At 45.7% G+C, this 26,747-nt stretch overlaps 1 protein-coding gene across 11 annotated transcripts in view; it reads left to right on the top strand.

The window, feature by feature from the left end:
* The window catches only part of AP2M1 (adaptor related protein complex 2 subunit mu 1), a 28,585-nt gene extending 1,878 nt beyond the window's left edge, over positions 1-26,707 (top strand). For 2 of the 11 annotated variants that reach the window (XM_027890526.1, XM_027890527.1), the window contains exons 2-14: positions 9,449-9,561; positions 13,173-13,178; positions 14,907-15,172; positions 16,596-16,678; positions 20,177-20,182; positions 20,729-20,864; positions 20,961-21,102; positions 21,797-21,808; positions 23,409-23,528; positions 24,057-24,192; positions 24,923-25,020; positions 25,155-25,266; positions 25,591-25,725. In XM_027890526.1, coding sequence (XP_027746327.1) covers positions 9,488-9,561; positions 13,173-13,178; positions 14,907-15,172; positions 16,596-16,678; positions 20,177-20,182; positions 20,729-20,864; positions 20,961-21,102; positions 21,797-21,808; positions 23,409-23,528; positions 24,057-24,192; positions 24,923-25,020; positions 25,155-25,266; positions 25,591-25,725 — 1,326 coding nt within the window. In that variant the 5' untranslated portion in view covers positions 9,449-9,487. Of the gene's footprint in view, positions 1-4,760; positions 4,826-9,446; positions 9,562-13,172; positions 13,179-14,906; positions 15,173-16,595; positions 16,679-20,176; positions 20,183-20,728; positions 20,865-20,960; positions 21,103-21,796; positions 21,809-23,408; positions 23,529-24,056; positions 24,193-24,922; positions 25,021-25,154; positions 25,267-25,590 lie in introns of those variants that run through there. The other 9 variants (XM_027890528.1, XM_027890529.1, XM_027890531.1 and 6 more) reach the window with 9 other exon arrangements.
* The last annotated feature ends 40 nt before the right edge of the window (positions 26,708-26,747 follow it).

The raw sequence follows: 26,747 nt of genomic DNA, 5'->3' as shown, positions 1-26,747 counted from the left end.
GGAGTCAAAAGTTACTGGCAAGTCATGTATTATTTTGATCTTGGTGGGAGGTTGGCAGCTCAGCTAAAAGCTTGCAGGCAGAGCCACAGAATGTGAAATGCAGGTATCTGCTCCCCTGTAACAGTAGAGAGAGAAATGCTGGCAAGTCAGGTCACCTAGACCATTAGTGGTCTGCAGAGTACAAGCTCTAACTCAAACCGCACTCTGTGCCTCTACCCTCTTCTGTCAGAAGACGAATAGAAAGCAAGTTACTGTTCAGGTTTCCAGCTCAGGATTGAAAAGCAAGCAGAATTTGCTTCAGACTGACTTTGGAACTGGTAGAAAGAGAAGGCATTGGGGCCGTTCAGATAAGGTTGGGCTCAAAATAAGGTGGAGAGGTGTGTTAAATGCTGTTCCTGTGATGTTTTACCAGAGTAAGGGAGCTTCTTGTGTTTCCTCATGTCAGTATTTTTCTCCTGTTACTCTTCGAACTGGCTGCGTGCGGTACAGCACACAGAAGGAGGCTGTAGGAGGAGAGCCTGGTAAGAGAACGTGCTTCTCTTCCTGCCCACTGGCTATGGGGATTTATGGGATTGGGTTTAAAATAGGGACAGTTTCTCTGAAACTGATGGGTTTATCTCAGGAGCTCTTTAGCTCAGGGTATGCCCCTTAAGTAAATTATGCAGGCTGTCTTTTCCAGGATGAAGTGATTGCAACTACTCTTGTTTAAAACGAAGTACAGCCCGTGGCCTCTGGGAAAGTGACTAATGCAGCCCTCTAAGCAAAGCTTAGGTGCTTGGATTAGCTGATGGGGTGAGGGCATCGTTATGAGCCTTAAGCCTTTTGGGTTGATATTGGCTAGCACTAGCCTGAAAGGATGGGTTTTCCCAACAAGTCCAGTTTGCCAAAGCAGCCTGACTAATCCCCCTCCTGCTTCAACTGTTGTCACTTGTCCAAGATCATACTGATTTCTGGAATGCAGAAATGGTTGTAGTTGGTGATTTGCCCTCAAGAGCTTCAATACCTCTCTTGGTTTCTTCCTGGATGAGAACTCGAGCAGCTAATGTACCTTGAACTGCTTAGTTAGATAAGCTCATTAATGCACAGAAGTCTTACATGCTGTTAAGTCAGAACCCAAACTGTCTTTTAATAGACTACTAAAGGGTTTGGGTGGTTGCTTTACACCAGCTTATTCTCTGACTTGTGATTGCTGTTTCCTGGATGTGCTCTGTAGATTCCAGAAATCAGCATTCCTTTTTTCATTCAGAGTAAGTCATGTCTGTGCTGTGGGAAACTTCCAGCCCCATAATGGGAGTGACAAAGTCCAAGTAGCTGGTCTTGGGCACTGCTGGTCATCTTGTGTTTATTTGTACCCTGTACTTGATGGCACAGGGGATTTGGTGAAGCTCATGGCCTGTATCAGCGTGGGGCTGTGACCAAAATGGCTCTGCAGGTGAGCAGGAGTCCCCTCAGCCCTGCTCATCCAGCCTCAGTGGCTCGCTCTGTCAGTGGCTGGTTGAAGGTAACTAGCAGACCATGTCTCATGCTTATTTTCCCCACCTGTAGTGCCAGACTCTTTCCTGGAGAGGTCTCTCTGTGGTGAGAATAGCACCTGCACAGCTGGCTTTGGAAAAGACAGGCTGATCCCAAAGTTGCCTCCTAAAATGAAACGACAAATGCACTCTGCACCATCGGGATGCTACTGGTGCTCATCAAATCCTGGGGCTGTTGGTGTCCTAGTGTGAAGCTGTAGTTACATTCTTACATTGACAGCATAAGAACTTCTGTCTCTGCAGTGACACCTCCCCTGAGTAGTTATTCTTGAGCTGCCTTGTCACCACTGCACCTCTGAAGAGAGGACACAGAGGATTTGCTGATCAGATGCCATGAGAGCAGCCAAACCTAGCTCAGGAGTTCCACAGGTTCTGCTCGCATTGGGCTTAGGGAAACTGTTGTGGAAGGATGCAAACAACTGTGCTTTCTTGAGGCAGAAGGGCCAATATGCACCCCAAATTTATGGTGACTCTGGTACCATTAGGCTGTAGGCACATTACATTGATAATGACATGTTTCCGCCACACAGTACCTCATTCTTGTAGAGCTAGAACAACTAAGTATCTCTTGCCTTGGACCTGCAGCTGCAGTTACTGCAGCCGTGTTCATCTTACCACTGCAGAAAACTGAGTAAAAATTCACTGTTTTTCCTCAGCAATGAATTCGAGCAGATTTGTTTGCAAACAAAGCAGAGCAGCTTTGTTTGTTTGTTTTCATTTGTACAAATACAGTTACAAAAGGCAGAGAACTGTGTTCCAAAGCATGTGATAAAAGTTGAAGCTACCCCTGTCCCTGCTGGTGCAGGGAAGGATTAATTGTCTACATGATGTCATCTGAAAGATCTCAGGTTATGGGACAAATGTATTTTGAGAATACAACTTGTTTGAATATCTGTATCTGGGACTTGGGCTAGAATTTAGTTTTGTCTTTCATACTCTAATGAATGGATTACTGATACTACAGTGGTGTCTTGTTACTGGTCTTGTTACTGGTGTCATGCTATGGCTTCTCAAGTAGGAACGCCATGGGAGACTAATGCACTGAACAGAAACTGGAGGATTGATACCATGTGCTGTGGTTCCTGGAAGAGTTGCTGCAGAGGGAACAAACTGTGCTGGTTGGTTGATTCCTTATGTGTGCCTTGTTTAGTCTAAGAAAGCTCTGTGCTCCGTGTTGTTCATTTTTCTACAGCTATTTTAAGTCAGAATCGATGAAGAGGAAATGGAAGAGGAAGGCTGGGCTCTTACATGCTGCAGGAGGAACCAGCTGAATCTTGACTTGCTAGTGCAGGTTTAGTGCATCATCTCACTAGGTAGCTCCCAGTTCAGCCACTTGTTGCATCCCAGAATAAGTGAAGCTACTGACAGTCCAGCAGTAGGATTCTGCTGCCTGACCCTGTGCTCCTGACTGCACCCACACATTCCAAGTGGATGGCACAGTATAGCCCTGAAAAGACAGAGTCTGGCTTTTGGGTCAGACCTAAAAAACACAGCATTTTCCATCTCTGATGGAATCAGTGGACAAAATCAGGTTTTCAGATACTGTGCTTTATGGGCTCCCTTGTTCTGCAGCTCACCTGCTGCAAACTAAATTCTGGGATTTCATCAGTCATGCTGTGATGGTTCGAGAGAGGGTCTCTCTGTGATGCACATCCCCTGCACAGTGAGAGAGATGTGACATGGTTTGAGACAGGTATGCTTGATGCTTGAGAAAGCACCTGCTACCATGTCGGTCACTGTAGGTCCAGCTAATCCTGCTGCTTTTCTGTTATGTAACTGCTGAAATGCATTCAAATCTGCATTCCGGATGCTTGGTTCGATGCACATTCTGTTTTTGTAGTAGGCTGTCTTAATGCTGTAACTGTGCCACAGTTGCTCTAAAGGTGTATTTTAATGCTCTCATCTTCACTGGAGTGAAAAGGTGTTCTGGAAAGTCATTTCCATGTCATCTTAACTCCTAGCGGGTTTATAAGTTATGTAAAAGTATATGGCCTGTCTGTGATGCTCTTCATGATCCTTTTCTATTTATGGGTTGAAATAGAAGTATATGGGAATGTGAGCACTTGGCAGAGGGTAGGAAGCATACTGGCCTTAGGTGTTTGTAGGAGCTGCATTCAGACGTTAGATGTCATTCCTACCCCGGTAGCTCCTTGAAGAGTGCAGAGTGTGTTGGGAGAGGGCTGTTTTTCCTAAATTGAGGTGATTAGTCACCAACTGGTGTGAATTAAACATACATGTGGATCATCTCTGCACCTTAATTAGAAGAAATCCATCCATACTGGAACTAGAAAACAAGGCTGTAGCTACCAGTGTGGAGAGGGTCGCCATATGTTCAAGCTGGTGAAACAGAAGGAGTGGATCTGCAAAGCTCTGAAAATGCAGTTGATGGATCATTAACCCAAAGGCTTCAGCTAGAGTCATCCTGGTTTCCAGGCACTTGGTGATAAACAGTTAAAGAAGTGGTGGGCTTTGCTCTTAAGCTGTGTCTGGCAGTGAGATATTAGGCTGAGGAAGCTCAGAAGCAGTGTAGGGCAATCTCCCTAGAAAAGGCTGACTCTGGAGAGGAGCAGAATGAGTCACTGAAAGCTGATTGAGCAATGCTTTCTGAGTCACTTCGCTAATGCACAGTGAGCAGATGAACCCATCTCCTGTGGTGGATTTCTTATTCTGGGGCCTTCTGATTCCAGCAGCCATGAGTCACTGAATGTCAGTCTCAGTATAATTTGAACCCTGTTCCCCGCAGTTCTTAACCACTGCAAGCACTAGAATCTTTCACTTCCAAATCTGATCTGTAAAGAAAACTACTAATTGTTTTAAAATGTGTGGAAGATCATACCATGTCTGAACTGTACCACAAAAATCCTCATTCTAGTTGCAGTGTAACCTTGAAATAGTTAAAAGAAGTATCTGTGAAACTTGTACTGAAGCACAAAGGAGGATCAAAACAAAGCAAGTTTATTTTCACTGCAGCCAGTTCAAGGAGAGCCATTGTCATCTTAAAGAGCCGTTCTTCTTGCTAAGCTTTAAGCAACTTTCTTTTGCGTGCAGCCCTTTGTATGGCTTTCTTCTCTGTTCATAGATCTCTGGTCTTGTCATTCCACCTCTTGAGTTTCCAGCTGTGTGGACACGCTTCCATGAGCTGATGGAAGTATTCTGTAGTGGAGATGGAGCGCGGTCGCTCTGATGTTGTGTCTCACAGGGATATAATGCAAGGCTTGAGCAAAGACTGGAATGTTGTCCGTATTCCCTGAACTCCCATCATGGACAAACTCGGTGAAGGCTGACAGAAAGCAGTAAGTGCTGTAAGCTGTGTTGGTGCCACTGTGCTGTCTATGCTTGTGGTGCTTGGAGCTCTTCAAGATGCTGAACTGCAGAAGTCAAGGAGGAGCAAGGGAGCTCTGCTTATAAATGTGTTAAATACCTCGTGCAGTTGGGACCTCCTTGGTCCCTGATGCCATTAGATGGGAGTGCAGCAAGAGTTTACACTGTGTATGTCCTTCAGCTACTGCAGAGACCCGACTGATAGCTGGTACAGTTAGTTGGGTCAGTCATCTAAAACTGTTTCCTTGTATTCACCGCTTTTAGCTCATGTGACTTTGCTGGTATTTGGAAGCACTTTACCAACTCTCTGACACAAATCAAGTTGGTAAGTTACACTTAATGTGAATTCAGGGTAGAGCTGTAGAATTATGGGTTCTTTCATGCTTGAGGAGGATTGTAACTGGTATGGAGGCAGGCTGCTGCTACACGTGAAATAATGCTAGTGCATGTGTCTCGGGCATATTTATGCTGGTAGGCTGCCATTATAAAACAAACTGGCAGAGTGGTCCTGATCTTGTGGCTAAATCTGTAGTAAGAAAAAGTATCACCTCATGTTAACCAGTGGCTGACATAGCACAGAGCCAGTCCCTTCTGACTCTGAGCAAGTTTGGTATTGTGTTGCATTGCCAGTGTAGAACAGCTAACACCCATCTGCTGGTTGGTGGCAGATCTCTGTGTACTTCTATTTTGTACCAAACAAGGATTTGCAATAAGAGCACTCCTAGTCAGTAATCGTGGCGGGGGTATGTGTGTAGATATGAGGGTATTCAAAGTAGTAAGGGCAAAGTAGATCAAAGAGGTGCAGATGGGACTATAAAATGGCACCCTGAATTCAAGATACATAATTGTACATTGGTGCATATAGGAGGTGGGTGGATGAAGGAGCAAAGGCAATTCTAGCAGTACTTGTAATGTTGTTAATCATCTTGATGGCTGGATTCAGTGTGATCTTGGAGTAAGGATAAGTGATGAAGTAGTTAGCTTTTTGCTGAGTGGTTGCTTGAAAGTGTAAGTCAGAAATCAAGAACCACTAAAAAAAGATCAAAGCAGGGTATGTGTGGTTGTCACACTGTCTTTATCGTGCTTTGCTTACATCTTGAAAAACTTGTGCAGTTTTGTGCTCACTTCCAGAAGCAAAGCGTTTAGAGGAAGGCGGTAAGAAGGACAAGAGCATAAAGCAGTTTCCCTGTGAAGAGCAAACTGAATAAGGTGGGAACATCTCATTCTGGGTAAAGGGTGATGGAGGCAGTGGAGAAGATTTGCAAAATCCTGAGTGGCCTGGAGATTAGAGTATGGGGGCTAGTTCTTATTTGCTTTTTCCTTCACTTGAACTGGAGGCCATTGAACAAAGCAGGGGTAAGGAAGAAGAAACAGGCTTAAAACAAAAAGGAGGATGTTTTGTACAGCGATTATAAAAACTGTAGTGTGGTTTGTTGGTTTGTTTGTTTTCACCCTGGCATGCTGCTGATGAGAGGAAACTGGGCAAATATTTAAGACATCCATTGAGAGTTCTAAAATAGAAAAGGGGATCTCCTGGGGAGTGTTTTCTTGACCTGTTCTGTTACCTGACTGTCCCTTCCTTGGTGACACTGGAGACAATACACTGAGCAAACAGTTCTGCAGCATGAACCAATGCAGCTCTTAAATGTGCCAGTGAAGCCGGAGCCAGGAACTAACCGTGCATAGAAAGTTTGAGGCTTGAACTCAGCTCCCAGTGTATTTTGTACGAGGAAGAAGCCTAGAATTTCACTGCATTGATGAAGAATTTTTTTAAGACTGAAAGCCCTTGAATCATGCTGTATCTGCTCTCCATCTAACATGTTTTTACTAACGTAAAAGATGAGGAAGCAGTTGGCTCTGCTGCCTAGTACTGTGATGCAATCAAAAATGCTGATTTCTGCCTGTAACTTTAATGAAGCTATTACAGAATATGTTCTAAGCTAACATGAGAAAGCAAAGCCTCATTATCTCAGTCAATATTTAAGGTTTGTAGATCTTCCTAAGAGGAGACTTTTAATTTCCAGTGCTAAGCTTGATCAGCAGTCTTGTACATGTATTACAGTAATATAGCAAAAATTCAAGGCTTTTTCAGAAAGTGATTGGCTTGTTGTGCTGGCAGGAGGCTTTGTCTAGTATATGCCTGCATGTCTGATCCTGTTGCTCATCAGAGCAGACGTTTCCTTTATGCTAAAAATAGTGAAACAAATAACTTAAGCAGCATTAAAACCCAAGAGGGAGATTATTTTTTATTTTTAAGACTAAGATGTGCTTTCTAGGATTCTTCTGGAAAGGGTTTGTAGGATTCTTATGATCCAGCTTTGACCAGTTGCATAACCTTCCAGGAAGCTATTCTATACAGCGCAAACCTTAAAAGGGACATGGGAACTCTTCCTCACCTTTGGTTGTAGTAGTCCATATCTGAATGTGGAGGCCAGCACTATAGCAGTCTGAAAACACCATCCTTGTTTCTTATCTGGAATGAAAAAACTAGTAAATAGGGAAGAATTTCCTAGAGTGGGCAACAAGTTACTTTCATTGTTGTAATTGCTCATTTTTTTCATCATTTGGTCTGTGTAAATGACCTTTCAGATGTTTGCTGAGCTACAGCTTCAGCATCTGCCAGACTTGTTGGGCAACTGTATTCAGTTCTCCATATTTTGGGTTCCAGCCCTGCAGGTTATCTCTCAGTGGCTTCCTCGTGCCTGTTAGGGCTGTGTGTGTAAGTAGCTGTGAGTCTGTGGTACAGCCACTTCCTTAAATCTGAGACAGTGGTTTTGTTCTGTTAACCAGCGGGATTGTCTTCTGGTGTGGGGATGCTGCCCTTGCTGTCACTACACTGTGTAGCCTTGGTCCACCTGTGTGGGACAGTGAACAGCCACAGAAGGCTTTTCCTGCTGTGTAACTTCACGGCAATCTCGGACTGTGTTATGCCTCTGTCTTAATGGGTATGGTTACAGAGACTTATCCTGGAAGTAAATTCTGAAGTTATAAAATGTTAGTTATGAGAATGAAAGAAAAACATATTTGAAAAAGTCTTCTGTGCTAGATGGAGTCTCAGGCATCAAAAAATGTTGATGACAGTGCCATGTGAAGCCACTGAGCAGTGGCAGAAGGCAGCCTGTTAATAGCCAGAGACACTTGACCAGCAGAATGTGGGAGTAAAAGCCAGAAAGTTCATGACTGAGCTTTGGGAAAACTGTTGCTCTCTTTCTCACTATAACTTAACAAGTGACTTTTTGGTTCTTTTTTTTCCTTTTAATGAGCAGAAGCAGCCATCTGGAAGCTGAAGACCCATAGCAGAGAAGTATGAGTCATGTTCTTCTGTGAGGACTCACTAGGTATAGCTAAAAATATTGGCGTAAAGGTTTAAGAAATTAGAAGGGTGTTTTTTTTTTTTTCTTTCTAAAATTAAAAGTAGTGGCTTCACTATAAACCTTGCTTTAGCACAGAACTCACATCTGCAGTACCTTCATATGGGCAGCTACTTCAATTTATGGATTCTAACTTCTAAAGGATATGTTACTCTTGATAATCCAGAAGTTATTTTGTCCCTATGATGTGTGTATTTTTTTTTGTATTCTCTTTTTTTCCTGACCTTTGAGATGATCCAAGGTTGGGTTGCTTTAACTTCATTGTTGCTGAAGCGTTCCTGAACACACATGTATCAGTTCACTGTTAGCATCTGTCTCTAGGCTGGCCTCTCCCTATCCTTTCCGCCCAGCCCAGACAAGTGGGTGTAGGCTAACCCACCCAAACAGCAGTGTGGAGATGGTTGTTATCTAATGCTCTGCAGTGCCAAAGCTGAGAAGTATGTGCGTGCTCATCCCAAGGCCTGCCCTGTCACAGTTGGAGTGCTCTTCTCGGGACTAAGCCAACCAAGCAGTTGCTGCTGTGGGTATTACGACTTGGACCTACGTGAATAGGAGGGCATATGACTCCAGGAATGGGATCTGGTGAAGTAGCTGTATATTTTTAAAGGTCTTCTGCATCAATAATGTCTATCAGCTTTGTAGCTCTCTCCAAAACAGTCTTCCTTTGAAGAAAGAGAAGATTAGCAGTTTAAGGGGGTAACTTCTGAGGCACTATCCCCTGATTCAAGTGGGTCATGGTTGAGATCTCCCATTCCAGTGGTACCTCATGACAAATTGCTCTCAGTTTGGATTCTGAACTGTGTCTTGGTATGGCTGCTAGGGATTAGCAAAGGCTCTTAAATTGATGTGTAAAAACTGTGTCAAAATGGTGATAAACAGAGGTGTACTTGCTGCTAAGAGCCCCCTGCCATACGGTGATAGGCTTGGTGACGTCTCAAACATTTGTGTGAACTGTGTTCAAAAAGACTATGAATTACCTCTGATTTATACCTCAGTCTTCGGAGAGATAAAGGGTCTTTGATTTGCTTGTAGTTCCAGGCCTATATTTTTTTCTCACATTCAGGGGGTATGCCATGGATACTAATACTTGAGACTTAATCTATCCATGCTGATTTTTGTAATTAGAAGTAAGCCTGCATCTATTTCAGTGCCAATTTTAAGCTTCAGTCCCAGCTATAAATTGTTGCCGTGCAGCCTATTGATATATGTCCTCTCTTGCTCCAGGTATTAAGCACCATGGGAAGTGAAGACTGAAGTTCCATCATGATCGGAGGCTTATTCATCTATAATCACAAAGGAGAGGTTTTAATCTCTCGAGTCTATCGGGATGACATTGGGTAAGTGCTTCCTGTTGCATCCCTGGTCTTTGCATTTCTGTCTCATTTTGATGCAGTAAACAACCCAGAGCTGCTTTGTTCTGCATTAGCTGTGCATGCATGTAAGACTGCAACTCAACTTGCTGCTCTAGGCTTAGTTCAGAAAAAAAAAAAAAAGTTTAAGCACTGGTCACCTACAGTAAAGGATGACCTGCAGCCAAACCTGGGACTTTGTTTTGGACAGTAGCGATCTGGCCATTATTCCAAATACGTCAGTAACATGGACTGATGGACTGCCACTGTGGGAGTCTACTTCACTGTAATCATTAGAACTTTACAGGAACAGTAATGTGGGAACTGTCTGCCACACACTGTAGCCGGGGCTCTGAATTAGTTTCAGGCACTGAAGTCTAACATTAAGTAACAGGCAGGCAGGAGAACATGGTCTTGGAAAGTTTTGTTTGCAAGTAGTCACGTAGTAACCATGGCTGTACTCCTGAGACTGGCATTCTGTCCCCCAGCTTTGTATGGCAGCCTGCTATGTGAAAAGCTGACATTTATTGGATAATTAGAGTTGTGGGAAGCACTGAAAACCTTCAGTAGATTGTAGGTGTCTTGTTGCACTTCACACAAGTGTTATGATACTGACTTAGAGAGGATCTGTGCAATCCTTAGGCTGCTAGTTCCCAAAAGGGATCTTACTAAAAATGTGGTGTCTTGTAGGCAGTGGATAGTGCTATAAGGAACCCAGTGCCAAGTGATGGTGCTGCTCGGGCTGAAAACCTTAAGTCTAAGGGTTTCTTGCTCACCAGTCCTCTTCCTCTTGGTTTTTCATTAGTCAGGCAGGCATTAGCTGGAAGTTAGTAATTAAGTTAATGAGTTAAGACAACGAATGGAAGCAGAGCAGTGGTAGATGTTAGTTCAAAGTCCAAGGAGAGAGATCCTTGAAGCCAGTTTAAGAAAAAATAGTTTGTATCAGGTCTTCACAGTGACTAGTGGTAGGATGTGCTGTGAAATAACTCATTGCCATAAATTACAAAAATTGTCAAGTCAATCTGCCTTCAGATTGGTCTGGTCTGAAGAGTATATCCCTTCTGGTTATGGATTGTCTAGCGGAGGTTAAAAGTTGAGGTAGAACTAGTAGCTAGTCAAGGCTTGTACTGTTTCATTGAGGGAGGAGTAATCAACAGAGTGTCTGTAATGAGGCTTCACCTAATGAGCTTTTAAGTCTCTTGGCTTGTTCTAGGTCAGCTAAGGCAAAGTAGCTGTTCTAAGGTTGACTGTGTTATTCCAGGACTTCCATAGGTAGCTGAGCAAAGGAAACATTGTATTTCTCAAGCAGAAAGCCAGTGGCTATGAAGTTTTGCCTCTTCTCTACTATACAAACTCGTCTCAGTCTTCAGTACTTGTTAACTGAAGCTCTTCAGAGCAGTTCACATGACAGGTCTGACTTTGTAAAGCTGGTATCACAGTGACTGAGCCGAGCCAGTCTGGATTATAGATAAAACTTGAAAATGTTTTGGGTGAGGGCTAGGAACACTTTTATTGCAGTTTCTGGCAAAAATATTTTCTTGTGGTTTGCAGACTTGAAACATTTAACAAGATTGTCCTCAAACTGGTGTTTATTCAAGAAGGCCTTTTAATTTAATGGCATTCTGGCTCTGGAGATGTAAACTGGGGAGCAAAGAAGTTGTTTTTTATGTGGTCTTCTGTTGCTTTTTATCTTGGCTCATTTCTCTTGCAAAGTGAATGCCTTATGTTCAGTACGTGATAAAGTACTTCCTGCTGGCCAGCCAGACAAAACTAGAAAATGTGATTTCCTTCCTGATCCTGTCCTAACTTTTTCACTTGGCAGAGGGTGCCAGAAATATTCCAGTGTTTTCTCTAGGACTTGAGGAGTTGGTGTTCCTTTGTTTGAAATCATCTGTTCAGTTCCTGTGAAAGCGTCAGTCTTGTGACTTAGGTGGAACTGGTGCTGACTGTTAACCAAGCTTGCTCCCCAAGGTGTTGCATTCCTTCTCAACAGGCCTTCAAACTGTTCAGAATTTCTTAAAATGTGTAGCCTTACAGAACAAGGTGTTGTAAAATGGCTGTGTCTCATCTTGTGGTGCAATCAAGTAAGCGAAAATCTTGCCATTTCCTAGCTGAACATTAGCATCAATGCCAGGTCTACTTAAAAGCTTTTAGTATCCTAATCTTCAGTGGGAGGTAGGGAATAGCTATGATACAGTAGCTTGTACTCTGTTGGATTACTGTTTTTAACCAAACAACCAAGTAGTAGACTTCTAGAATACTATACAGGTCTTAGTTCCTAAGCAGTAAAGTACTGAGGGCTGAGCCCACCCAGCTTGTGGGGAGGTAGGTTGAATAGGAAATGAGCATAATTGCTCCCTGTCTTTGTGAGTGATTGACTCTTAAGACTCCTTGGTCTTGGCCATTGCCTTTGGCATTCTGAAGCCACAGCCTCTGAGCTGGGAGATATTAAAGGTCATCTGTGGTTGTGAGAACACCTCTCCTTGCACTGTTTAAGGGCCTAAAAGAAGTACATACTGGCTCAGATGTAATGAGCAAAGTGACAAACAATGAGGAAATCCTTCTTCTGACTTCGTTAAAGGCAGAAGTACCACAAAACTTGAACTTTCTTTGCTTGCAACTTAGAATGGCTTTGTTGCATGTAGCGCGTCTGTCCATGTAGCAGCTGGCTGCATGTATAAGCAGCTTTATTAAAAAAAGAGGCAAAATACCATGCATTTAATTCAGGGTACCATGGAGGGCTCTACTGTGATTTTCAAGCGCCTTGTTCTTCAGTGACTTAGTCGTTGGGGAACCTACCTGCATTTAAGAATGCAGCTATGTCATAAAAATTAAGCTATTTGGAACTGAGCAGCTTACGTGATAAACTGCATGCACTTTAAATGTGTTAGACTTTGGTTTCTGAGCTACTAATATATCACGTCGGCTTCGTGGCTCTTGATTCTTAAGGAAAAAGTGCAAGCTGGATAGAGCAGTGTCTGAATCTGCAGGATGTGCCCTGTCTCTCCAGATGTGCTCCAGCTCTATCAAACTTGCTGTATTTCCTGTTGGCTGGACCAAACCAGAAAGCATCAACCCAAACAGCTTGAAATGAGAAGTACTGTCACAGAAATTCCCACCCAGACATGTAGCCCTGTTCTGAGGCAGACTGGGAAGAAGATACCTGATACTCTGCAGTCCCCAGGTGATGCCTCTGTCTGAGGCTTTGGGGTATTTCCTCTCCAAGGCCTGCTACCTGTATTAGCAGAGTAGACTGGGTATCACTGATGTGATACAGGTGCAGCTCATCTGGACTAAATGCCCAGTTAGCCCTAAAATTCAGCCAAACAAGTCTGTCCACACTGGCAGCCTGACCATGGCATGTCAGCGTTGTACCTTGCGAGGGCTTCGTTGCTGCCGTAGCTTGTTACTGTCCATCCAATACCACCTTGGCCTTTTGTGCCCAGGAGCAGGGGGAGGGGGTGCTGTTTGGTCTCTTCTTATCTCTTTGGATTCATTGTGCCTTGTGTGTGTGTTTCTAACCCTTTCTCTTGTTGCTGTCACTCCTCCTTTCTCCGCTGGCGCCATTTCTGTCCATCCCATCTCATTGGCTGCTGTAGCAATAGGTAAGAGACCACCACTGGCACTGCACAGTGGGCACCTGGTGTGCTAGAAAAGCCTCCCTGACTTGAGGCTTCTCCTCTAGTGTGCACCAGTCTGGTTACTGGTTCTGGTTCTTCATCTAGTGGGTTAGAACTTGAGGCTGGGAGGGCTAATGCTCCAGAACAACAAGCTGGACTTTCCTTACAAGGCTTACCGGAGGGGAGGATTGGGGCTTTTAGATATCGTTATTTTATATTAGATTAAATTACTTTCTTATGGAAAAACTTGAGTAGAAATGAAATATTAATTTAACTCAAACTTGCAGACCTTCTGAAGCAATAAAATCTGAGAAGTATTTGAAAGACAGAATTTTGCTTATGGGGAGTGTGTTTACTGATGAAACTTCTGCATATGTCCCCAGACCTTCAAGGAGCAAACACCTGCTGTGATAGCATATGTTCCTTTGAATATCCTTTGTTTTCAAACTTGGAACTGTCTGTTGGATTGTTGACAACTCTCAGTGCTTACAAGCATTTGTATGCCTGTATCCTTGCTTGCAAGGATGATATTACTGTCTGTTCTCAAACATGGTTCTGCATAATCAGTACCATGGCCTTGATGCTGCAGTCAGACCCCCTGTTCTACAGTGTCTGAGAGTGAGTAATAAAGCATGACTAGATGAGTCTTGGCTTGGTGTGTAGACTGTTGCTTTAAGTCTTGGTCTTGTCATATAAAGCACTTGGGCTTCCTTCCTGTGTTCTCAGGATTGGTGGACTTTAACTTAATTTGGGAAGTTTATCCTGATTTGTAGTTATCGGATAAGGAAACTGTAGTGTGAAGAGCTGGCATCCAGAGTGCTGTCAGAATCCCTGTTTAGCCAGGAGTGTTTTTTACCCTGTTGCTAGTGCACAGACAGTTTGGATCGAAGATGGCAGCAGCTTACACAGTGCCTTTTCAGCACTGTGGGCAAAACCCTTGACTATAAATGGCCCTGGACCATGCAGTGCTGCTGGCACAGTGCTGTTGCACTGTGGGGACCCTAAGTCCCAGTGCAAGAAACCTGTTCTGAAGCCAAGCAGGCTTGAGGTGATGTCTAACTGGAAAGCCAGTGTTGTTCCTAATCCTGCTGCTGCTTTGAGTCTGCTCTCCAGGGTGTGTGGGGTATGGAGGTGAGGTGGATCTGAGAACTAAGGCTCCCTTTTGGGGTGTACCTGGGCACTGAGATCTGTTGGGTGATTTGGGCAGGATTTTCTGGTTTTTTCCTCTTTGGTATGCCTGGAAGAAACTGCCATTGACACATATCTTGAAAGACTGCAGCTTGCTTTGGGGCAAGAGTGTGAAGGCCTGGGCATGCAGCATAGACAGTAACTAGGTGTTTGGTCAAAACTTAACTGTTGGAGCCATAAGCTGCTAATGTGTTTGTTCCCAGCTATGGCAATCAATTTGGAGTGCTGTCAAAATTAACTGAAGGAAATGTTCCTTTGCCATCTGACTCTTGACTACAGTTACACTGTAGTCCAAAGCTCCCTAGAGACCAGTAAGACTCACTCTCCTTTAGTTTGTTCACAATTTGGTGTCTAACTCTGCTCAGAGCCTTGACTTGTCCCTCTTAGAGACATCCCCAGGCACCTTTTCTAGGTGAGCTTGGTGTGTGTAGTTCAGTGTCTGACTGTACCCGCATAAGCAGAACTGTGCAGCCAGCTGGGGTTCGTGCTCAGGGTGCTGACTTACCTCTGGTGGTGGTCTCGTAGGCGGAATGCTGTCGACGCCTTCCGCGTCAATGTCATCCACGCACGGCAGCAGGTGCGCTCGCCGGTCACCAACATCGCCCGCACAAGTTTCTTCCATGTCAAGCGCTCCAACATCTGGCTGGCTGCTGTCACCAAGCAGAATGTCAACGCTGCCATGGTGTTCGAGTTCCTTTACAAGATGTGTGACGTGATGACTGCCTACTTTGGGAAGATCAGTGAGGAGAACATAAAGAACAACTTTGTGCTGATCTATGAGCTGCTGGATGGTGAGATGTTTTCCTTATCTGCTGCAGGACGTGGCACTTGGTCGTTCTAAAATCCTTAGCTTAGTTTGAGGTAGTAATAATCCTTGAAGTATTTTTAACATGTGGTGGAGTTCAAAATTACATGTTCTCCTTTCTAATGCCACCTGTACTGCGAGTGTGGATGGCACCTCAAGCTCATAGCCTTGTGCTGATTGTGGCTGACTTTCCTGAAGCGTTGGGAGCTGTGCACTTGTGTAACTGAGGCAGCTGGTACTGGAGCCCAGCCACTGAGGGGATCCTGTGTAGATGTTGGCCTGTCCTTACACTGAGGTATATAAAGAGGACTGTCAGTAGCACCTCCAAGACCAGCTCGTGCCCAGGTGGCTCTAGCACTGTATGGTAGCAGTCACTCCAAGCTGTAATTGGTTGCCCCTAGTGAATTGCCTTTTGGGCTCACTCCTGAACGGGAGGAAATCAATCAAACCCAACGTGCTCTGTCCTAGCCCTACCTCCCCCAGTGATACAGCTCCAAATCACACCTCAGATTAATGATACAGTGTCCCTTCAGCTGCTTGTGATATCAGCTTGCCTGTGGAGGTGTCCTTGAGCTGTCCCTGTTTCACATAACATGAGCACTTTGTATTAGTTAAGCTTCAATTTGTTTTCCAGACGAAGCACCACATCTGTGTGTGTCCTGGGATTCTTCACCAGGGGTCACAGTGATGTTCTCTCTGTTCTCTCAAGGCAGACCAAGAGACTTCTGTTTCTCTGCTTTGATCAGTCACTGATGTCTCCTTATAGGCAACAGTGAGATCAAACCTCCCAGTGTGGTGTTACTCAGTATCATGTTTGTACCTCTCTTCTCTAGGTCTAGGTCTGGGTCTCTTGAGGGTTGTTCTCCTCCCCTCTGAGGGCAATAAGTGTTGAGTGCACTGTCTGTAGTTAAACATCTTTCCCTCCCACGCTGATCATCCTGCAGTGCCACTATATGGCTATTATTCTAGATTTTGTTTTTTATTGCATCTTCATAAGAACAACAAAACCTAAAAAATGCTATAAAGATAGATTTCTCTGCTGTTGGATTAACCCTCCTTATTGACCTTTGGATGTTTTTGGAAAAACTCCTCTGTGTGCCCTGTGCACATGGGTAGACTAGTTGATATTTAGTCCTGAAGTGCAGTTGTTTTTAAAAACCAGCAAATTCATCAGCTGGACAGTTTTCCATCACCCCTTCTCTCCAACTTATTTCACTAGGAACTCAATGTAGCAAGAATGTTTCTTTTCTCTTAGTAAGAAATGCTATAGCGACTTACTGAGAAATTCAGTGTGTAAGCGGTGCCTGTGCAGTAGTTGGGTAGTTGGCTCTCCTCTTACAGGAATGGTTTGCACAGTTGCGTGTATATATCTTGCAGCTCTGAACTAACCTTCTTTTACCCTTCTGTAGAAATCCTGGACTTTGGCTATCCTCAGAACTCTGAAACAGGCGCCCTGAAGACTTTCATCACTCAGCAAGGCATCAAGAGTCAGGTAATCCGGGGAACTTGGGTACAGCGCTGCTCTGCTGGTTATTTTCCTGTAAGCCTGTTCAAGGGAGTATGGTCTTAGTTACCATCTAAGTATTTGACCTGTACTGAAGGAAGGTGCCTGAGTGGATTGAGAACACCATGGTGGAGGTGTAGCTCAGTGGCACCTTGTTTTAGGTGTTCCTGCTCTGTGTGACCTCATGTTCCCTGGCACATGATAAGATGAAGGAGGAAGGGCCCAGACCTAGGATAATGCCAGTCTCTTGTCCCATGTAAATTATTACTGGCTTCAGGCTCTGCTCTGTGTCAGCTCCTGACAGAGGATAAACAAATCTACCTGCTGAGCCAGAAACAGCTCTTTTGTGTGCGAACCTCACTGAGCAGGTCTGTTCTCCACCAACCTAAAGTGCTTTGAGCTGGCTTTCGTGCCTGCCTTGTAATGCAGTATTCTTCAGCCTTGTGAATCTTGCTGTCAGTCAGGAAGCTGATATTGTTCTGTCGCTGCTTGTAACATCCTTGCAGATCAGCACCGGTAAGGGCTGAGCTTTTTCATTTTGGAGATGAGAATCTCTGCTATGCATTTAGCATAGTATTAACCTTTGCAACAAAGTTTACATGGAGGCAGAAGATAAAGGGCACCTTGGGAAAAAGACACTTCGGTGTGACTGGTTTTGGGAATGTGTTTAAACTAGTTCTAAACCTATTCCAGGCTGCAGCCCTCAAAACTAGACTTCCTGTCTTGGAAGCTCATGTTTAACCTCTTGTATCCCCAAGGAATATTGTTCTTCTTGTCCATCTAACAGAACCATGGAAGTCAATAATGAGGACTTAGCCTAAAACTCAGTCCTCTCCCCTGGGTAGCAGTGAGTCAGGAAAAAAAGCTGGGAGTCTGTGCTGAAGCAGTCTGGCAGAGTAAAGCTTCAGCCCCAGGTACAAACAGAGGCAAAGTGCTAAACAAGAGCCTGTGTGGTGAGTGTTTTTGTTTAGGATAAGCAGAGGTCAGTCTCTGGAAGCTCTGATTCAATTCAGTTCATCAGCACTGACTTACTGAGAACTCCTTCTTAAACTTTTAATCTAGTAGCAAGACTAGCTGCATTGCAAGAGGAGATGAGAGAGAAGCTGCCCCTGAGCAACCTATTTCCTGCTAGAACAGCAAACTGTTTTGCAAGAGGGCCAGATGTGAGTGCATCCGGTCTGAATCCCCATCACGAGCCCTACTGTAAATCTGTCTGGCCTTCTGCAGTCTGACAACTTGGGCAGTCAGCACTGAAGATGGCTGAGTCAGCTCCTGTTCCTAGGAAAACTCAAAACTAACCACCACCCTCATTTCCTTCCCTCACTCTTTTTTTGCTTTTGCCTGTTTTAACGAACTCTTGTGCTGCTTGTGTGCAAACCACAGCCACAGCATCATCCTTCATTCCTTACAAAGAGGAGTTTGGATTTCAGCTGTACATAAGTAAACAGTTCTTCTGCTCAGTGTTGGAATTTTGTTCAGCCCAGTTCAAAAAGCAGAAGTAATCCATTGCAGGCACATTATGGCAAGGACAGCAGTGGAAACACTACTTGCCTTGTTTCCTTATGTGCTCTCTGATACGTCAAACCTTCAACTCCTCATTGACTTAGAGCCAGCATCACACAGCTACCTTGGACCAAAATCTGGGACTGGGTGGCTTACCATCTGCGTTCCCTCTCTCTGCTTAGTTCCTGGTGGTGCTTTCCTTGGGCTTGCGTCCTGTGGAATTTAAGGACCAAAATCCTGTTACGGCAGACTTGACAAACTCAACTTTTTAACTTTATTCTCAGTGAAAGATTTGAGGCATCCTGAACTGCTGCGCTCTGCCTGCTCACCTTGTACGGCCACAATGGTCTTTCTAGGGCAGGTGATCTTGGAATACAAGACCTGCTTTATTTTCTTTGAAAGTGCATTTGATACTGCTGCTGCCCTGCTTGCCAAGGAAATGGCCCTGTGCTCTGGGAGTGATGTGCCACACAGGTTTTAAACGTTGCTGGTGTGAAGATGGTTTCACTTCTGCACATGAAGTAGCCCACTAGTCAAATGGCAGGACTGCAGGCTGTGCTGGTGTTGTGAACCAGAAGCGATAAAGGCATTGACTCGGGTATCTTCCTTCAGCAGAGGATAGACCTGCTCTTACAGCTCGAGGTGGAGCTGTGCTCTTGTTCTGTTCTCACTCTTCAGATCCTATCTGCATCTGTCCAGACTTCCTTACCTTAGATGTACACTGTAATTTTCTTCCTCTCCCAGAGCTTTCTGGGAGTGTTAGTTGGGGAAACATTGTAACTAGGAGTTGACCAAACCTTTGATAGACTCAGTGCTAAAGCTAGTGTTACTTTTTAAAATGAGCAGAGGGCTGCCACCAGCTGCAAGAGCCCAGAAAACCTGCCGGTAGTGCTATCTTTAACCTGGTCAACAGGCTGGCAACTGAGCACAAGGTGGGTGTTCTTCGGCCATTTTAGCTGACTTATTTGTCCAGCTCTGGGAAGCACCAGCTCCTGAGAAGGTTCAGACCCAGGTGTCTTCAGTGCCTCCCGTAGGGAATGCTCATGCTGCTGGGTGATCTCTATCCAATGACTTTGCAGAGTGGCCGGTAGAGGGTCACGGTACTGGTGCTGTTGCAGGAGATGAGAAAGTCACGTATGATCGGTGTCCCTTTGGAAGCCAAAGCACTGGGTATTAAATCTACTGTTCCTCTTAAGCCTGAACAAAGCTTTAAACAAGGCAAATTAAAGAGATGGAGTTTTTTTGTGGGACAGGCAAGGGAGGTACTTTGTGTACTGCATTGAGCATTTACCTAGGCAGTTCCCAGGGGAGTGTAAAACTCTGGTAGATCATATGGTAATGGCTCTGCTTGCTCAGGGAGTGACCGTGTCTGTGGCAAGAGCGGGTGAGAAGCCAAGGCACTGCTGATGTGAAGCTGAGATCATGTAGTGCCCCCCTGTGGGCCCAGTGCAAGGCTGCAGCGGGAGAAGCCGGTTGTGTGTTGTGCAGTTGTTGTGGTGGAAGGGCAGAATTAACCAGCATATGACCCAGACTTAAGGTGCCTGCTACTTCCCATAGTCTGGGCATCTGTGTCATGGTAAGTATCCAGGGCTTGCTTTAGGAATGCCACCATGAGTCTGCTCTGTGTAGGAACATTGCTGGGAGTGGTATTTGGCCTGTCACTCCCTCTGCGCCACCATGTATTTGTATTGTCCATAATGGGCCAAGTCTGAAAAGCCGTTTCGCTGCTTGGGGTGCTGGGTTTCCTGCAGGGAGCTAAAGGCCAAAACCCCTCATCTTGTTTGTGCTAATTAGCTACCTAATTAACAAAGAGCTGACCTGCTTTGTTCCTGTCCTCAGGTAGCCTTAAGCCTAATCTGCTTCTTTCTCCCTTCCTCCCTTCTCTTGCTACTGACCTGCTTGCCTGTTAACCCTGTCTACACTGCACTTGCTATTATACATCTACTTCTTGACTTTCTGCGTGTGACTGGACCCCACCTGTAGCATCAGGTAGGAAACCTCTCTCTGTCTCTCAACACAACCCTTGGTGCTTTTTGGAGACTTAGAGCCTGGGTGCTGTTTGATGCATGCTAGGTTAGTGTTGGTATGTAACCCTAATGACTGCAGTCATTAAGGAACAGGCCTTGGGGATTATCTCTCTTGTGGCCCTGGGGTTTCGTTCCTAAGAGTGTGAACTGCCACACCAATCCATGTTAAGCTGCCTCTGTGCTTAACATGGATTGATGTGACAGTCTGAGACGTGATTTGAGTGCCACTGGTGGAGCTCATGCCTCCCTGCACCTTGATGTAGCCTAGTGGACTAGGTAACAAAACAGAAGAAACTTTTCTACTTTTGTTATGACCAATTTTTGGTTAGGCATAGAATTTGATGTACTGAGGAGAGAAGGACCAAATGTGAGGTGTGACAGCACCTGTATCTAAGTGACAAAAGCATTTATGTGTAATACATGGCAAGTGTTTGCTCTTAGATTTAGAGCAAGGTTTCTTAGTATTTGAATTTATTTAGAGGTCTAAGATGTCACTTCTTTCCTTCAGACTAAGGAAGAGCAGTCCCAGATCACCAGCCAGGTGACTGGACAGATTGGATGGAGACGTGAAGGGATCAAATACCGTCGCAATGAACTCTTTCTTGATGTGCTGGAGAGTGTGAATCTCTTGATGTCCCCGCAGGGTAAGTAGGAGGTGTTGAGCTGGCATCCTTCTCCCCCTCAGGGTTTGTGAGTGGGGACTCTTCTAAGTGTTCTAAACTGTGATCTTTTCTAACCAGGTCAGGTTTTGAGTGCCCATGTCTCTGGCAGAGTGGTGATGAAGAGTTATCTGAGTGGAATGCCAGAGTGCAAGTTTGGCATGAATGACAAGATTGTCATTGAAAAACAGGGCAAAGGGACTGCGGATGAAACGGGGAAAAGGTAAGAAAGAGGTGTTGGACCTGGTGGCCACTTGCCACCAGGGACTCTTATGAAAGGGCAACCCTTAATAGCTTTTCTGATCTGACAGACAAAAAGCTCATTTTTTTCTTCCCTTCAGATGTTAGTGAAAACTTTGGGTAGATTAATTGTCATGCAGACTACCAGCCCGAGGGCCTCAATACAGAGCTTCTCTACAGCTCTTAAGTATTTTCAAACATAGTCTTAGGCGTAGAGTTCTGCCAGCTGGAAACACTTCTTCAAGATGGATTTTCCCAAAATCTGTATCTCTAGCAGTTCTAGTCAGTGCAGAGGCTCTGAATCATAAGAGCAGTAGCAGTGCTCCCAAGGAAAAGTGAAGTAACTCCTCTGACCTTAGCCTGCTCTACCTGGACTGTTCCTACAAAGTAGAACAGCTGACAGACTAACAGTGGGTAAGCCCCTCCTGTGGATTACAGGTGGTCGGGGGCTGTGTGGGTTGGAGGCACATCCTTTCCAAGAGCTCAGCTTCCCTCTCTCCCACCTGCACTCAGCCAATACCCACACTGAAGCTGAAAACAGCTTTTAGGCCTTTTCCAGCCTTCCTGCATGGGATGAAGAGATAAAAGCAAAAGGACTGCCACTTTTTTCTCGCTAACAATTTGCAACTCATCTATATTTCTCTTGGTTGTTTGTTTTGTTTTTTGCTGACCCCCAGTGAATTGGGAAGGTAGATAATCTGCTTCAGCTGTGTGTGCATTCTGCTCTCCCCCTGTCTCTTGCTTCGTGTGACTTGTGCATGTAACTTGGATCTCAGACACTTTCCATGATGGTTCCTGTAAACGGAGCTGAGCTGCTGTTTGCCTTTTCTCTCAGAACCAAGCCAAGAGCTATCACTTCACTGTCACCTTTAAGCCATCTTTCCTGTACCTGAATTGAGCTAGTAAAATGGATGAGCCTGAGGTGGCTGATGAGCCCCATGGGGATTCAGTCTAGTGAAAATGTCAACTGCACAGGTCTCTGAAGAGTCAGTAACACTGTCCCAAAGCTGCTATGCCAGGTGCCTTTGCCTGTTAATGCATTATTTTTTTGAGTTACAGAAGCAAGTTGAACAGGGACTCATTCTAGGTGGTTCTCCCTAGCTGTGATTATCCGCTGGTTAAGAGCTTGGAGATATTACTCTCCAGAAGTGTTTAGTTACGAGGTGGTCAAATGGGACAGCTGCTACCGGTTGGTTTTTGGCATCTAGCATGTGGCAAGGCTGCCTGAGACTTGGAGCAGTGCTAGACAGCAGGACTTTCCCAGTAGTTTTCCAAAGAAACAGGAGCTAGTTGGCTAACGCTGGCTGTCATCTGGGCAACAGATTAGGAAAGACTGCCACTTGTGAAGCACAAATCACACCACTGGGCTGTGTAACTAGTCAGCCTGGGGTCAATCTGCTTCCCCTTTGAGTTGGTAATGGTGGTTCCTAGGACAGCTGAACCTGCCTGTAGTGCTCACACTGTCTCAGCACATTTGTGTGGTTGTCCTGTTGCTTCCAGCAGTTGAGACAGCCTGGGTATCACACTGCTACACTGCTGCACCTTCTCTACGCTGCTGCCTCTTCTGTTGCTCCTGCCTTCACATCTTGTGGTCCCTCTTGGCAGCCAAGGGGTTTTGGTTGGCCTCAGGACCTGTATTTTCAGAGACTGGTACCTAGCCCAAGTTCAGTGCTGGCAGGTTAGGCTGGTGTGCCTAGATGGATAGGTGGTATCTGTGTAGATTTTAGGAGAGATACAGACTTGTATGTCAGAATATTCTGACCTTGGCAATTCAGTTCAGAATCAAACCTCGTCCTGGCAGTGGGGAAATGAACAACTTTTAAGAGAGTTCTGAACAGGGAGACCCCAAACCTGGCATTTCCTGGCTGTGTGGCAGTGGGATAGCTTTGTGGACAGGAAAGTGTTTTCTCTCTTTTGAACTGTGCTGTGGGAAGACTTGGGCTGGCAGAGTTGTCTTTGCAGTACTGAGTGCTGCTGGCAGGCAGACCCAAGCATTGTGTTGCTGGCTGTGACAAAAGGGGGCTCCTGTAAGCTCTCTTCTCTTTGGGGAGAGGAGGGAGAGAATTCTTTCAAACAAACTTCCTGAAATATGGTTTTTATGGTGGTGAAACAAGGAAAGTCTGAGCCAAGAGGCTGCTGTCCCCTACATCTCTCCCTGCCTCCCCATTTCCTGGACACCTGTGATGGCAACATGCTCTGTAGAGTAGTTTCTGCCTGGACAGACTGTGACTGCACCAAGATACCAGGGCTGCAATTTGCACTTGTTTAACTTGTGTCTTGTGTTTTTAGCGGCAAACAGTCAATTGCCATTGATGACTGCACTTTCCACCAGTGTGTGAGGCTCAGCAAGTTTGATTCCGAGAGGAGCATAAGCTTCATTCCACCAGATGGAGAATTTGAGCTCATGAGGTACTGTGGTAGGGGGTGAACAGGCTGGTGTTGGCATCTGCTTCCTGCTACAGTAGTGTTGCTGCTCCCAGCCAGACTTGCAGCCCTCGAGCACTTAAAAAATACACACTTACCGCCTTCTTTTCAGAGTGGAATCTGTAGGGTGTCCTACAGATCCATCTGTTACAAATGTGGGCGAAGCTCAGCTGTGTAGTTTTCTTTGCCACAATCATAGTTTTGGGTGTGGGTTTTCTTACCTTCTGTGTTTGCTCTATCTGTTTTTTTTAGTATTTAAAACTGGTGTCTTTGAACAGGGCTGTTGATAGGAACCAGATATAAAACTTGAGACTCAAGAAAATATTGCTGCTCTATGGCAGCATAGATCCTACTGCTGCTTCTTTCTGGGACGGTTCCCTTTCTTTTTTTTTGGCTTATGTTTCTAAGCTGTTTGATGTGTGCAGAGACTCTCTCTTTATGAAGGTGATACAATTTGAGACCATAAGGATATTAACTTCTCCTCAGAGTTCACTGTAGCTTCCATCCCTGCAGATACCGAACCACTAAGGACATTATCCTTCCCTTCCGTGTGATCCCACTGGTGCGGGAGGTGGGTCGGACCAAGCTGGAAGTGAAGGTGGTGATCAAATCAAATTTCAAACCTTCCTTGCTGGCTCAGAAGATAGAGGTAAGAGAATAAGAACCTGTCATCTCTTGTGCCTGGCAATCATGCCATTAGTTTATGTCCCCTGCAGTGGAGTCTTCACAAATGAGTCTTCAAGGCTGTACAGGGCTAAAAGAGTGAACTGAGTGTCCCACCAGATGTGTGATGCTGCTGTGCTGTGGAAGGGAGCTGCCATTGAGTAGGAAGGTGGAAGCTGTTCTCATTTGCACAGCCACCTTGACAGGGGCCTCATTCCCTGCAGCAACTGCTCACTTAATCATTCGGCCCCTCTGAAAATTTCATGTTCTTCTGCCTGCATGATCCGATGGTATGTCAGACAGGCAGCAGGCTGTGAGCTGTGTAAGACAGGCTAAGGATGGCTTTGCAGCTTAGTCTCCATCTGGGAAAGGCTCACTGCTGCAAGGCTGGGCTTTCCAGAGCCTGATGCAATGCCATGGCCAGTCTGGCATCCTTCCTGAACTCATCTGCCCAACATTAACCAGGTTTCCTGCAGCCTGGAGGGCTCTGCCCTGTCTGTCCTTACTGTCTGTTGTGGATTATGAAAGTGTGTTTGAACCTTTACTTCAAAGCAAGAAACTGGAGGGCTAGCCTGGAGTACTGTTGATAGGTGATGCTCTCTGGGCCCTAAGACAGGAGAGAGAAGGCCAAGGAGTCCAGGACAGACAGTGTGAGACTGCACAGAATGCCCAGGCTGCAGTCTCCTTGCCCCTGCTCACCAGACTCTGCTTTCCAGGTCCGGATCCCAACACCCCTCAATACCAGTGGAGTGCAAGTCATCTGTATGAAAGGGAAGGCGAAGTACAAGGCCAGTGAGAATGCCATCGTCTGGAAGTAAGTGAGCGTGTTGGGGTTGGGCAGGGCTTGGAGGGGCAGAGTCTCTTTAGTGCTCCTATCTGCCTTGAGCACGTGTAGCAAAGGGGACAATGAACTCGGGCACCTTCTCACTTCTGGGCTTTCTCTGATAGGATAAAACGAATGGCTGGAATGAAGGAATCCCAGATCAGTGCGGAGATCGAACTGCTGCCCACCAACGACAAGAAGAAGTGGGCTCGGCCTCCTATCTCCATGAACTTTGAGGTGAGTCCCAGCCTGCCTTCCAGGGTGCACCTAACCTCAGAGAAGCTTAGTCCCCTTTGGGAATTACACAGGTTTGAGTGTCACTATCCCAAGCTGACAGGTGACTGTTCCTAGCATGAGGTCACCAGGTGGCAAAGCTAATGGAAGAAAACTGCCCTTAGAGCTACTGCAGTCTGACACCGTGCATGCAGGGAGTAGGGAAGGGAACAGTGGCTCTTGGTGTCCATTTCTAGATGCATAGCCCAGGGGTCCTCTGGCATTCATGCACCGAGAGCATCTTACCCCTGTTCCAATGCTCTCTGTTGCCTTTTCCTCTCTCAATAGGTCCCATTTGCACCCTCTGGGCTGAAGGTGCGCTACCTGAAGGTCTTTGAGCCAAAGCTGAACTACAGTGACCATGATGTGATAAAATGGGTGAGGTACATCGGCAGGAGCGGGATCTACGAGACCAGATGCTAGCCCCAGCAGGCTGGCGGGCTCCCTCTTCTCCAAGCCATGCTCTGCCTGTCCTTGGTCTTCAGCTACATTCAGAGAAACGTCTGCCTGGCCCCTCGATGCAGATTGAAAGACCCTGTGGCTCACCCCGGGAGCGGACTCGCCTGCCTGTGCTCAGTTACCACCTACGCTGCAGATGAAGTTCAGAACCCAGTCGTGTGCAGGGGTGCAGCAGCCTCCTGCTGCCCATCCCAGGGCGGGCAAGGGCTAGTCTAACTCCCATTCTCTTGTGATCTTTCTAGGGAACGTCCACCATTAAACTCCTCTTCTGTTGGTGTCTCACTACTTGCATCATATCCTAGTATTTTTGAAGTTCTTGTGCATATGTACTCGTAGAATAGACCTAAACATAGACTGGACAAATCTGAGTTGAAGTTACCCTGGCTTCTGTACTAGCTATTGCTGTTGTGGTAGATGTTGCTGGCCAGTCTGAGATGCCTGGGGTGGTGAGTTTGTCGGGCCCCCACCACAGGAGATGGTGGGCTCACCAGATCTCACCACCACCACCTTATTTCTTGCAAAGTCGTCAGTATAGAGTCCTGCCGTGGAAGGTTTGTGACCAAAAAGGATGAGGGTTTAGGCTCTTGCTGGTGTGTATGTGGGTGGCACAGCATTTCAGGTCCTTGGAGCATTTACCCCCACCCACTGCTGGCTTGAGCCAGTCTGTCCTTTCCAAACAAATTGGAGATGTGGCCCCGCTGTCCCAGGGATCACGGGTCAGCTGAGCTCTGTCAGGATGTGAACAGGGTCTGTCCTCGGGGAATCTCAAATGCAGTTGGCAGAAAGAGCCCCCTGCCCCAGCCTGCCCTCTCCACACTTCTACCAAACGCTTCTGGGCCATAGGAATGCTGCTGCTACCCACAATCCTGCTTCTGGTAGTGTGGTCTCCATTTTGTACACTTTGTGATTTGTCCAGCTCTGAATCTAATAAAGTATGTAGAATGGAGAAGGCTGCTGTTTGCGACTGGTGCTGCAAGAGCCTGGGC

Source organism: Empidonax traillii, unplaced genomic scaffold (assembly GCF_003031625.1).
Source record: "Empidonax traillii isolate 1590-97213 ecotype Southwest subspecies unplaced genomic scaffold, ASM303162v1 scaffold292:size1342341, whole genome shotgun sequence".
Classification (NCBI taxonomy): Eukaryota; Metazoa; Chordata; class Aves; order Passeriformes; family Tyrannidae; genus Empidonax; species Empidonax traillii.
Note: the sequence above shows the minus strand (reverse complement) of the source record. Positions and strands in the feature narration are given on the sequence as shown.